The sequence below is a fragment of the Cydia pomonella genome, chromosome 2 (genome assembly GCF_033807575.1).
Source record: "Cydia pomonella isolate Wapato2018A chromosome 2, ilCydPomo1, whole genome shotgun sequence".
NCBI classification, from domain to species: Eukaryota; Metazoa; Arthropoda; class Insecta; order Lepidoptera; family Tortricidae; genus Cydia; species Cydia pomonella.
The window spans coordinates 21,719,492-21,733,764 of NC_084704.1; the positions used below are offsets into that span (position 1 = coordinate 21,719,492).

At 36.9% G+C, this 14,273-nt stretch overlaps 1 protein-coding gene across 3 annotated transcripts in view; it reads right to left on the reverse strand.

Annotated features, from left to right (window-relative positions):
• Positions 1–840: 840 nt before the first annotated feature.
• The window catches only part of LOC133534622 (pituitary homeobox homolog Ptx1), a 71,993-nt gene continuing 58,560 nt past the window's right edge, over positions 841–14,273 (reverse strand). For all 3 annotated transcript variants that reach the window (XM_061873824.1, XM_061873826.1, XM_061873825.1), the window contains one exon: positions 841–4,543. In XM_061873824.1, the coding sequence (XP_061729808.1) occupies positions 3,956–4,543 (588 nt within the window). In that variant the 3' untranslated portion in view covers positions 841–3,955. The remainder of the gene's footprint in view (positions 4,544–14,273) is intronic.

The following is a 14,273-nucleotide window of genomic DNA, read 5'->3' on the forward strand; positions in this document are numbered from 1 at the left end:
TCGCTAATAGGTTCATTCCTGGTACAGTCAGCGTCAAATACTTCGTAGCAACCAAAGTAGCCAAATAGTTCAATACACCATATATTTTGAATGGTGTACCGAACTATTTGGCCACTTTGACTGCTACGAAGTATTTGACGCTGACTGTACATACCTATTCCATTAGCGCAGTCCACTAATATGATACTGTATGATATGGTATACTGTACCATACTATAACCATACCATACCATGTCAATTGTCACATATATACAGTACCAAACCATATCATTCAAATAATCATTTCCCGGTGTTGTGGATAGTAATATTTTTTCGTCTATAGAGTAATACTAGATTTTACGAGTGTATAATTTTCCTTATTGATTTTTATACTTTATTTAAACTAGAACCCTTTGGTTTCCTTACGGGCACACGACCAATTAGTGAATTTGTGGACAAGTGAAGCGAAATCGAACTGAACATTTGATGAAAAAATTACCACTGGAGTGATCGCGCCCTTTAATTAGGCAGTCTTGCTTATTTTGATTGCTTTCTAGGAATTGAAAATTAAGATTTCACGTATTGTTTTACGATTTAAATATTATTATAAAAAGTAATGTTAACGTTTACAAAGTAATGAGTAAGTAATGCAAATGCGTATCAAACAATAACATGAAAGTCCAACTAGGTACTACATACTAAAGTAAGGCTTCACGCTTCAGGCTTCACTTCACTTTAAGGTTCCACGGATAGGTTGACTCGCAAAGCGTCCTGGGTCTAATTCCTGACAAATAATATTCATCTAAATTGTGGGTCGCAATGTATGAATGTTAAATGTAAGATATAAATAAAACTTTAAAATACTCGGTGATATTTTTTTATTATGACTAGAGGTTTTTGAAGTTACAAAACAATCGGATCTCTTAAGTAATTTTACAAAATAATTCAAATTACTGGCTAGTTCGCTGATATTTGTCTGATATGTATTGAAATGAAAACCTCGAATTCAATCCTTTACACTATCATATTAATTTATTTACATCACTTTTACTGATAGGCACACGGAAGGTATCTAGTTCGTGTAGTTAACTAAGAGTAGCTCTAATGTAAAATACTAATTTATTACAATTATATACAGTTCCTGTCCAGTGTTTAATAAATAGTTATTTATTTAAATTAATGAGATCCTGGTTACATTAATCTCATTTCAGATTGCCAATATCTTAGGAAAGTTTAAATAGTAAAGCTTCGTTCGTTCAAATACTATTGAGGTAAGTTTATATATATTTATGTCACGTCAAGCGTGCTATGAATATAGAAGATAGATTTCAATCTTCACTCGAATTCAGCGGGATTCAATTTCTTTAATCTGTTATGGTTTTTATATTGATACGTCAAAATCTCTCGCGCATAATGGAGCGCACGAAATGAGTCATATGGCATCTCGCTCTCACGTATTGATGTTGCGCTCGAGATACACTGCGACTACTGTCAAGGTCTTATAAAAATAATAAAACCATCACAGATTTTAATCTTAGAATCAGCTTCGTTAATAAATAAATAATTTTAACATATTTTTTTAGCTTCTGATCCAAATTTATGTTTTGATTGGCCTCAAGATCAAAATCTTAACAAATTGTTTAATTAGAGTCGGCCCCAAGGTGCTACGCCAGATTTGAAACCATAATTACGTTACGAGCCTACGGCGTAGCATTGTTGCGAGCTACATGATCCCGGGGAGGGCGATTCGAACTTATCTTTTTTCTGAAACGGTTATGAATATAATTTATCAGCGGTTAACAGTGAGAGTTCTTAAACCAAAATTCGTCTTCCTGGAGGCTGATTAGAATTTACAAATTGATGTCAATCTGATTTCAGTCGGCCATTACTTACCGCGCACCAGTTTGTAAGTAGAGTACATCGTGTATTACTAGCCACCTCCCAATAACTAGACACTTTATACTACGAGTAAAATTGCTAAAATAAGAATCCTACTTATTATTGCACACAATACAAGTAAACCAAGTAATATTAGTTCCGTAAAATTGACTTGGATTGTGTGAATATGGAACAGAATCTTTTTTAGTATAAGGTATCCAGTTATTGGAAGGTAGCCAATAGTAGACGATTATTTACCCTATATAAGCGATACGCTACGAGTAATAACATAATAAATAAAATAATTATAAAGTTCAAAAGAGTGTAGACCATCTAGATAGATGGTAGAGGGTACCTATAGATACCCTCGACTATGGTTTTATGAAATAATGAAAATCATGGCATACTTGAATATATAGTTTTACATTTTACCAAATGGGCAGAATATTTTGGAAACAATGTTGATGAAACTGCGTCATCCCACGCTAAGGTCACAGTTTATTATAACAACGTGGCTTGTTGATTACATTGCAACAATTTTAGTTCACTAGAAAAAAACTTCAGTGTTCAGGTACAAAAATGCTCTCTTTTAAAAATAAATATCTTTAAAAGGAAATATTTATTTGAATTCACAATTTATACGTTACATTTATAACTAGAAATACTGGCGGTCATTATGGTTTCCCCAGTCGGATACGTTGATATAAATTATATTATATTCGTACTGTGGTTTAATATAAACTGTTATTGCTTTTTTGTGACTTAAATAAATTAACAACAACTGACAATTCATTTAACAACACTGCGAAATGCACAGAACAAAAAAGTTAAACAATCATAACAACTCTGCGTAAGTCGATGTACCGTGTATTATGTAATTTCATGAAAACCTGGATTTATTTATTTTAAATTTATTTAAATGCGTTTATCGGCATTTTTCGGAAAAGTTAACACGTGACCTAATTTTATAACGTGATAAACTTTTCAAAAAAAAGTCGCTTCACGATGTTACTTCGATATGTAACTCAAATAATTTACTCATTCATAATATTTACATTCTAAAATACATACTTAAATTGAAATTTTAAATCTAAGTACATACATTTTAAGCTTATAAAATTGCACACATCGCTTTGGTATACGTAAGTACATAACTACATATTTACAGGGTACGTATTAATATCCTACAAGAATCGTTAGGTTTTTATTGCCCGAAGTTTCAAACGGAACTTTGTTCACGAAAAATTCAACATTCATGCAGCGTCATTCCTGAGCCATGTTCACGAAAAGCTAGTTCTTCTTATCAATAATGAAATTATTAGCTATTAACCATTCTTTACAAATATGTCCATTTAATGAGGCATCACCAGTGTACTACATTGTCGGTTAAAAGGCGACTCTTTATAAGAATAATTGTTATCCGAAGAGCACCTTATTGCTAAGTGATAGTTACAGTGGTGCCTTTTGACTAAACACACATGTATTGCACTGTACATAAATTATATTTACAAATAAGTAGGTATTTTAGCTGCATCCCAGCCACTAACTCTGCCGACCAGCTTTTCGCGAATATGCCCTCACACAGCTGCAACAAGAACGACAAGCTCGAAACAATCGTAATGCTTACGTTAAGTTTATCTGCTGACTGTTAATACCTGCAGCTTTAATACAACTTCTAAAGCGAACGAAACGCTCATGCTAATCTGCCAGAGTTAGTCGAGTTTTCATCTAATTAATGCTTCATCTAACAAAGGTACTAACTAATTGTTATACTGTTAAATGATAAAGATTCCTTTCTAACTATACATCACTTTACGAACATGTTCTGAACAAATATAAACATTAATCAAAAATAAATTGGGTAAGTGGGTACTTTCCAGTTTTGAAACGCTTGTTGCTTTTATATGTTGTGCTCCACATATGAACGGTCACAATATAAACGCTACGCTTGATTTCGTGCACAGAATCAATCGAACCAGTCCCACAGATGCCTATAAAGTCCAAGAGGTGTGGAGGCGTCGGGCGCGGGCGGCGACTAGGAGGCGCGCGCGGCGGTCAGCAGCGGCGAACGCGCATCGTCGCGGCCGCGCGCCTCGTCTCAGAGCACGCGGTCGCTCACGCCCACCCCGCCCGCCGCGTACTGGCACGCCGATAGCGGCGCCGAGCCGGCCCGCGACACCGGCGACACTGTCCCGTAGCCGCCGCTGAACCCTGTAGAGTGCTGCTTCGCTTTCAGCCTCAGCTGTGCTATCGACGACGACATCGCCGGACACGGCTCCGTCCGGTACATCGTGTACGGGTTGGGGGGAGCGGTATACGGGCAAGGCGCGACACCGGCACCGACGCCGGCCGAGCCCGCTACCGCCATGCTGCTGCCGCCGACGGCGCCCATCGATGTAGCCGTGTTGAAGCAGTTAACGGAGCCTTGGTGATGGCTAGCCGGGACGACGGAACCCAGAGGATTTACGGGCCATGGAAAGCTTTTCGTCCCTAGCGGACTAGGGACTTTGGCGGCCCAGTTGTTGTAGGGGTAGGAAGAGTAGATGTCAGTGTCGGGGAAGGGCTGCATTAGCCCGTTGAACTGCGTGGTGAAACCGTTTTTGAAGTCAGCGGCGGCGGCCGCGGCCGCGTTCATGGCATTGCGCTCCCGCTTTCGCCATTTCGCTCTTCGGTTTTTAAACCATACCTGGGAACAATATGAAACATTTTTATTAAGTTCGTGTAGTCTATGATTTAAATTTACCTAAGCGTGGATCTATTTACTGTTATACCTATATTACCTATTCATAGACAGTATTAACAATATAATTATCAGTAGTTTGGTTTGGATAGAAGGTATAAAACTAGCGAGTAAAACACAGTAGTTTGATTATCGAAGACTCTCCAGTCACCATAGACAATTAGGATCCTGAAGAGTAAAAATATGGTTAAGCAATAACAGAGCCCAATAATTAATCTTACCTCGGGCTAAGTACAACCTAAACAACATCGATCGCGGGGCTCATTTATCGCACCCGCGTCGCGTCCGATCGCCCCGCTCGTCCGTCTTCATTCCAGCCGCAATTAGAGCGGCGGTTAGGACGTGGCCGGAATCGCGGAATAACGCGACGTCAACTTTGTAATGAGCAAAGTTAATAGCTACGCAACGCCGCGCGCATCCTGATACTGATTTAAAACTTCGTATTGTTCGAATGGGGTTTAAGGTAGTATGAAATTCAAAGTTAAACTATGAATTTTATAACATTCTGTTGGCTAGGTTTATTTCGTTTATTTGATAGCATTCAAAGTGTTATTAACGTTGATGATATACACGGGTGGCCGGGCGATTTTAAGCGTCTGCCGCGATTGCAGAGGATGCTGGTTCGTTTCTAGCCTCGGGCACTGGACGTTTTGGTCCATTATTTCTCTCGTATAAGGCCCTTTTTTCGTTTAATGTAATGATATACTTTACAAATTTTGGACGCTTTACAGTTCCTTTACCTATAGAGTTAGGCCAAGATAACCCTGCAGCAATTTAGATAGCATAGACTGTGTGAGTGTTATTTTAAACGTCAAACTTCTATGAAATTATGGGGTTATTCCCACTAGTTACCACCAAGTTGTTACCAGTGGTAACTACTGGGATTTTTTTCCCACCTTTTACTACTGGTAACAAGTGGGAAAAAAAATCCCATTAGTTTTAAATTGGAGGACTAACAGGTGTTACGGCACATTAGTGCCTACTCTTTATTTAGATAATATGCACCGTAACATCTGCGGCTTGAGAACGAATCTACCTAGGTGTCTTCTGCAATGAGCCTTTTTTTTCAGATTACAAGTTAAAATAAATAGATACATATAGTGGCTCTAGTTGGAGTATTTGTATTTACGAACATTAGTTGAGGTAATATATATAAGATTAAAGTACGCGTCAGGCGGGCAGGATCGATGCGCAGATAGCTGCTGATTTATGGGCCTTCCGTCAGCGCCGACGGCCCGCTATTATTCATTGCTACACAATAATAAAAAGTTCTGAAATCTTACTATATGTCTCTACAGACACTTGTACCTCAATATTTCTAACAAGCTTGTACTTTCATCTTGTCATCTGTCTCCTTATATAAATGATCTAAAAAAGAAAGTGGGTTTCATATAAAATTTGCAGACCTCCTGTATCTCTAGTAATGTTATAAATCAACAGCAGTACATTCCTTTAAAAATTAAACACACAACGCGGTGAAATATCACCGCCTTCCTACTCCTGGCTCACCGCGCGACACAGATAGCATGTAGGAAATGCAATTCGCGAAGGATTGAGATGGATGGGCACCAAGGCCTTAACTTCAGCTGCACATCTGTCAGGGTTGTCAGGACGGCGATACAGTGCAGCGACGGGCGAGGTGATAAGTCGCCGTAAGTGGCGATTACTCGCTCACGCCCAGCCATCGATCGGTTCCTCGCCGATAAATCGCGCAATCCAAGCTCGAGCAATAAATATCGTCCCGCCAGAGGTATTTGTCTCACTCAGTGGCGGGCGCACCCAGCCGAAACGGTAAATAATACCCTCCTCCTCGGTTAAGTGAACATGAACGCTCGTTTCCACCCCATATACAATCGTTTGTTTTTCAAAACATAAATTTCACAAATTCGCATGAACGCATGTGTGGTAGGTAACTCAGAATTTATGTGCGATTATTCTTAAAAGATCTTCCCACGTAAGATCCAATGTGGTATTTAATCTATTACGAGTATTTACGTTATAAAAGTCTACCAAGTTCATAAAAATATAAAGTTTTCGTCAGTACATAACTAATATTATAATGATTTCTTTTAAATAATAGACCATTATTACATAAATAATAGAACACACGCCAACAAACTGTCCGCAGTTTGGCGAAAAAATAAGTATACCTACCACTTAAGTTTTCTCTTGAAAAAAAAAAAAAAAAATTACGGTCTCCGTAGTGATTTAACGGAAAATGCACAATTGTAGACCCTTTTTAAATCTATGCCTTTAAGTACTATAGCCGAATGCAGCATGTAGGTACTTTTATTTTGTTGAAAATAGTATGATAAAATCGGGCCAAAAAATAGTGTTGTACTCACAATTTCTTTGATTCTTTAATAATGTCTTTATGTCTAGCGTTATATACGCTTTATTTGGTTTACTCATTATGAAATAGCAAACCATTATAATAATAATTATTATATATATATTGCGTGCAAGGACAGCATCCGCTCGGTATACACCTTACATTTCATTTCATTAAAAGGTCCTCTACGTGTTGGATTTCGGCTCCATGCACGCCTCCCATAGGTCCGGAACACCATTGTTCCTTGATGGGAATGACATGCAATAATCACATTATGCATTTAGAATTCGCATTCCGCCCGGTTTAATTACAAAGTGCCTAATACTTAATCCGTTGTTCTTCAAACTGGGGCCCGATTCCAAGCGGAGTCTGCGAACTGGTTTACGGTCAGTACGAGTAGACTCGTAAAAAATGTAAACATAAACTAAGTATATCATTATGAGTGTGTGTGAAATCGGAGATTACCAGTATTTTTCCTGTCCGTACAGCAATAATAACCACCGCAACACAACGGGTAAAAAGTCTGAGAAAACCGTAAACACAACCAAAGACCGAACCAAGTGGAAAACGATCGGCCGGTACATTATTCGTGGTTCCTATTGCTGTGAGTGGAGACCTCTGGCCCATTCGACTCAATTCAAACTACATAGTATCAGCGAAATACGAATGTTTATTTTCATCTGGTACTAACGAAACCAAAAAATAGACTAAACACAAGAGCCTTATCGGAAATATTAAATCAATTCAATATACAATGTGAAAAGATAACCTACAAAAGCTTATTAATTATCAATTCACACAAACCGCGCCGTTTCCCATTGAAACCGCGAACAAACGGGTGAAAATAACTCCACAGGAACTTTGGGGTGCTCAATAATGACAACAGAATGATATTTATTTAGGTGCACATATGTGGAAATAATTTCCATTATTTGAATAGGCGGAGGCAGGGCAGAGGGTCGCAATATTGCGTCCCTGCTAATCCTTTAAATATATTATTGCACGTTGGTGACCGTACCCTACCCGGCCGCAAGGAGGGACAATTTTTAATGCTTCCGAAATCGATATTAATGTTTCTTGTTTCTACCACATTTATTCAATGCGCTGGTTGATATTATTTTTTTACTTAGGGAAAAAACAAAAGAGCATAAACCAAACTTACTTTACCAAATCCTCGTATTTTTAAAACTATTATTGAAACAACGAGTATTAAACCATTTTTTACTCGGCTATGAGAGGAGTTAGGATTTTAGCAGTCTATGTCTGTATGCTCTTTACGTGTACCATAATAGCGTCAAAACTACTAAACTGATTTTGTCTGAACGTCAATCAAGTCGTTTTTATAGCCTAGGTGACATTTTTAATCGAATTCACGAAACCCGACTGGACAGACACTACACTTAAAACTGTTGGGTTAAAGTTTTAAAATATTTTATTGTCATTATACCTATATTTTGAAATCACAAACTTTAACTGCCTTGAGTTAATATTTTGAACAACTGATTCTTAGTAGATATTATGTGGTCTAAGTCATGCTGGGGTATCAACAAAAACTCCCCTCCGGTAAGAACAATCTTTCGGCAACATTTTTCTAAATGATGATGAATTGTCCATCTAAATAGAAAATCTTGTCAAATCAACGTCCGCAGATTAACTACGGCCTGATGAATTTGCTTCTATAGTCATTACACGGTCAGACTGCGACCGAATTGCCTTAAATTTTAAATTAAACTGGAATCACAGTTTTATTAGTGTCATCAATCAAATAACGCTCTAACAGAACGCTTACCCTCTGTTCTGAATCGAACGATAATCAACCTTGTGGTGTAGAATATAAACTTCATGTTATAATAATAGCACAGAATAAATCACTATTCCAAAGTCAAATAAACACGCGCTCATATAAATGGATAGAGGATATAAACTTGGAATTGATGTTCGCCGAATATAGGGTTGTCTCATTGTAATAAAGAAGTCAGTCGTAAATGTACGGTCAAGTTTTGGCTTCCGTGTCCAAATTCTTCGTAAACTTTACAAGCATTTGGGATATTGAATCACGTATGTATATAACGAAAATGGCAAACAGCTTACAACACATTTACCTTTAGATTGCGATTAAAAATAAATTGTTATAGTAAATTACAATATCATTAAATATAAAAATATTATAGTTATAGTCTACTATTCACGGCTGGTTTATAAACACTATTAATTTTTTACTTTGTTCTCATTATCATAGCATTCAATAAATAACATGCATCAAACGATTGAGTGGTGTGTTTTAAAAATCAACTATAATTGGTGTTGAGATAAAAAAAAGATGCAAAACCACAAAATCAATAACTTACTTGTTACACAGCTTTAAATAACATTACAACCACTGTCCTGCAATATCTACTTCAGGAACAATATCTTTCACTTACTACCTTTACCTTACGCTACCTACCTCAAAACTGATATTCAAGTTAACTCATTTCAAATACTTCGATGTGTGACCAAGCTCGAACCGGAAAAAAGTGTGATTTATGTTTGGACTGGATTAGCGACAACCCTACGGTACAGATATTAAATGCACCCCGCGGCGCTGCAGCCCTGTCACGGCCACTGGCTTACGACGTGGCGCACACTTCGCAGCACCAGCGGACCAACTCTCGATGCTACGGAACATGCAACACCGTCATGTTGTGACTTGGCACGGAACGAAATATCCTCGTAAGCTAAGGTCTTAGCTATAGTAGTTATTCAGCTCGATGAAATTTATAACATTTTCAATTGGAACAAAGTTGCATTTGTTTTGTTTCGTTCAAAATACGAGTAGGTAAAAATATCACTAGCATTTTTTTTTTGATAGGAAGTTAAAGGAACCCGTGGTTATACTAAGTAATTAGCTAAGTAGCTACATACTGAGTTGCAGTGATAACGACGATCTTGTGCTCACTGGGATTTATTTTAATAAGAACTTGCCATGATATTTTGTAGAATTTGGAACAACATCAATTCTACTTTATCCAAATTCCAGTTATTCCCCACACTTGCTACGTTGCCCATGTCTGCCTATGTGTCATTACGAGTGCTAACATTTTGTAAAACTCAACACGTTTCCTAAAATTTTCCATAATTCCTTAAATTTCCCTTAAATGTTGCCTCACCATCTAGTTTTATGAATAATAATAAATTATTGCCTAAATAAATAAAATTCCAAGACAGGCATAGGTACATTTGTAGTGTGTGTACTATGCATTTTACATATAAAACTCTATGTAGATCACAGAAAAAGTACCTACCATACACTGTATTGCATTTGACGACGGCACACTTAGTATATGCAAGTAATTGACTTCAATTTCCGTTAGTCAAACTGGTAATTCAACCAAATAACATACGTACAGCATCATATATATTATAATTATATACTTGCTCAAGTTTAATGAAGTATGGATCCAAAATAAGAAATTATTTCTTCTGTATCTTTAGTTGGTATCAGAAATATCAGAATTATTGTACTCGTAGAAAAAAAAGTCTAGTTTTGCATAGTCAAAGTAACTTAATATTGGCAAGTCAGTGACAGTATGTTTTGAGTTATGAAGGTGTCTCATTGGCCCCACTTTAGTTAAATAGTTAACCCACATTCGTACAAAACGCGAGTCCTTACCCTGTTACACACTTGTGAACTCGTTTATAGATAAAAGCCGTGTGCAATGCCGCTGACAGCCGGTGTGGCACGAAGCATTATTTATTTTACCTGAAAACGTTTCAGGGTTTCATGTTTCATTTTTTTGTTTGTTTTAACGCTGTCTGCGTTGTATGCAAACAGTTTAGCAGTTATTCTTTTTGGGTACATCTACCAAATGTATGAATGACATGGATTTTGATTGCAAACTGGTACGAACAGGTAAACTTAAACTAAATTGTAACGTGGTTATTTGAACTTCATACATTGCTCCTAGTGCGAGTAATACTCGTTTTCAATAATCACATCTCGATGTGTAAATGGCCTTTAATATCATAAGCTTACGGGTGCTGTCTAGAGTATCACAAAAATTACAAGTAGGTTTGAAAATTTGTAAGGACTATAAGGATATGTTTATTTTTATATCTTCTGTGTATTTAGGTATAATATCTATACAAATTATATCTAAAATAATGATATTTTTTCAGTTGGTATTCCTAACTGAAATAAGTGTCGGGACCATATATGTATGTTTATTGCTCTCGGCAGATCGATGAGTTAATTCCCTTCCCAGACGTCAATAGCGTGGTTCAATGAGTCGTGTCGCCCAGATGAAATGTGTCGCTCAGATGAGACGTCGCGAACTGTTTCACGACCGATTGCCGACGACGTCCATTGCGAATTCCTCGAAAACTAATAAGGATAGAGGACAAAAAATGTGTGTAAATGTGTGTGTATCTATTATTAAAAAGCGCGGACTAAGCTTTTTAGTAATAGATCATTTCGGATTTTATAACAAATCTAAGATAAGAGAAGAGGTATTTTTATGTTTTCTTTATACGCTAGACATCCATGTTATATTTATTTACTTTTTTAAAATTGTATAATCTAAATTATTAAACATATATTTTATCTTTTTAAATGTGTTGAATGTTTAAACAAATATATTTATATTACAAAGGAAAACAAGAAAAACTGTCTACCTATTTTAGAAGTTGTTGGTTAGTTCTTTCACTATATTTCATGGTGATAAAATATGTGTCGTTTCCAAGTAAAAAGTCTCACTTTGTCGCTTGCCATAAAGACGCTTTGACAGGTTATTCGTAAAAAGATACAAGCAAATCTCGTCCTTATGGTAGGCGACAACGTGGAATCTTTGACTAGACTTCGACACATATACACCTTATCGCATCTTAAAATCCTGTTTTCGCTTGCGGTAACTTAATCTTACAATTTCACATTCATTTGGAAACTGACCGCGTTGATTGATGTTATTTAAAAACCTGCCCAATCTTTGCCAATATTGCAAAATTAGCTATTAGGCTATTACCGCTAGGTTTTATCTCTCTTAAGTTTTAAAATATACTCACGTAATAATGTTATTACGGCCTCCCAGTTAGTTTATTTTCATACCGGTCATAAAATCATGTTCACACCCAATTTGCATTCGAGCATTTTACAACAAGCGTTTAGTTAATTCATATTTTACGGCTAATTGAGTCATAACATAAGCAGGCAATGACCCTAATGAGAACAAAAATAATGTCGGTCGATTTGTCGGCGCGAGCGCACGATTTATTGGGCGAGCAGCGCTAAGCCCGCCAGGATTAGGGTTATCAAAAAACTATCCATTAATTTTTAATTTTATTGCCAAATATAATTCCGAGAGATTTTAAAAATATTTGGTTTCTGACTGTATTTAAAATCATGCGTTACAAAGCAAAAAACGTATTTTGAAGGCGAGTTTTAGTTATTAAATCTCATTCCAATATGATACTAATACTATATGATACGTATTGATCTGTCAATGTCAAAAGTGACGTTTTTGGATTCGAGGTTTAGTTGATTTGTATTGTATTGGATTAGATCTCATTCCAATATGATACTGATCTGTCAGTGACAAAAGTGAAAAGTAGGGTCTATTCTTATTTGGCTGCGGTTTTCTGTAAGGTGGAGGTAGAGGTACTTCCCCAGTTGATAGGCTGGGCTGGTGCGCCTTAGAGAGGGAAAATGGGATTCACTGTCAAATATCGCTTATTTAAGGAAGCGAGAATACTTTGCGTAGGTAGTCCTATTATTTTTACTAATAAAAAAAAGATTCTATTGTTAAAAAAATCAGCAATACAATTGTTAGAAACATTTACTCGTACCAATACAATAAGTTCAACAGTCGAGGTGAATGGGACTATTTTGATTTTGTGTAAACAACACTAGGGTGACGGCACCAGTAATGGACACGGCACCAGTTATGGACATTTTTTTCGTTGATCGAATTTATTAAGCAACTGTCCCGACATTTTTCAACTGGCAACACTAAAGCATAACCAATAGACGTTTGAGCTGTCATTTTGACACATGTCACCAAAATCGGCCATTTTGTTCTTAGATGGCTGCGAAGTCAAAATTCGTTACGCGCGGTGGTAATAAAAATCCGTTTTTATTATTGAAATCCTTAAGGAGGTGAGTACATATTTTTGCATGGTGTTATCTTGTGTTGTGTTGTAATGAGATTTGATGTTATTTTTACTGAATAATACTATATAGCAAGTAATTTGAGCTAAATTGAATATGTCCAATCACAGCAATAACTTTTTTGTGGGGTTTGTTCATTACTGGATTCGATATTTTAGGAAATTCAGTAATGGACAAGTGTCCATGCTTAAGTTTTTTTTTTACTTTTTTAGTTTATTGTATTAAATTATTTAATTCGTTGCACTAAACATTTGGGTTGAGTTGATTTTGTGACTGCTCTTTATTTTCCAATAATGGACGATGTCCATAACTGGGTATTTTTAGTTGTTCATAATTGGGTTCTTTGTTTCTTCTTAGATGGCACCGAAGAAAAATTATACCCCCGAACAAATGGGGAGAACATTGGATGCTGTAAGGATGGGAGAAACTATAAGCACAGCTGCCCTCCGGTTTGGGGTTCCTCGAATAACCTTGCACAACAAGGTGACAGGCAAAAGTCCTGCAGTTTGTGCTATGGGGCCTCAAACTATCCTTACGGCAGAAGAAGAGGACATTCTGGTAAAATGGTTGGTCGCAATGAGTGAAAAGCACTTTCCCATAAATAGACAATTATTAACAGAGAGCGTGCAAAAAATTATATTAGATCAAGGGAAGGCCAATCCTTTTACAAATAACAAACCTGGAAAAAAGTGGTTTTCCTCATTTTTAAAACGTCATCCAGATATAACAGAAAAAACAGCACAAAATCTTTCGAAGTCGAGGGATGACGTTACCGAAGAAGGCATACGCAAATGGTTTAATGAAATAACGACATACATAGAAGGTGTAGGTTTAAAAGATGTTTTAGATGATCCTAGCCGGATATTTAATACCGACGAAAGCGCATTTTTTTTGTCACCAAAAGCAGGCCGAGTTCTTTGTAAACAAGCAGAAAAACATCTGTACCAATTCTGCGGCGATGAAAAAGACAACCTAACTGTTTTACTCACTGCCAGTGCCACCGGTCAACTAGCACCACCAATGATAGTCTTCAAGTATGAAAGACTGCCAGCGCACGTAACAGCCACTGTTCCTGAACATTGGGGCATAGGAAAATCTGAATCAGGGTGGATGTGTGGGAGCACATTCTACGAGTATGTCACAAATATTTTCAATCCATGGCTAGAAGAGCAAAAGATACCAAAACCGATCCTGTTTTTTTT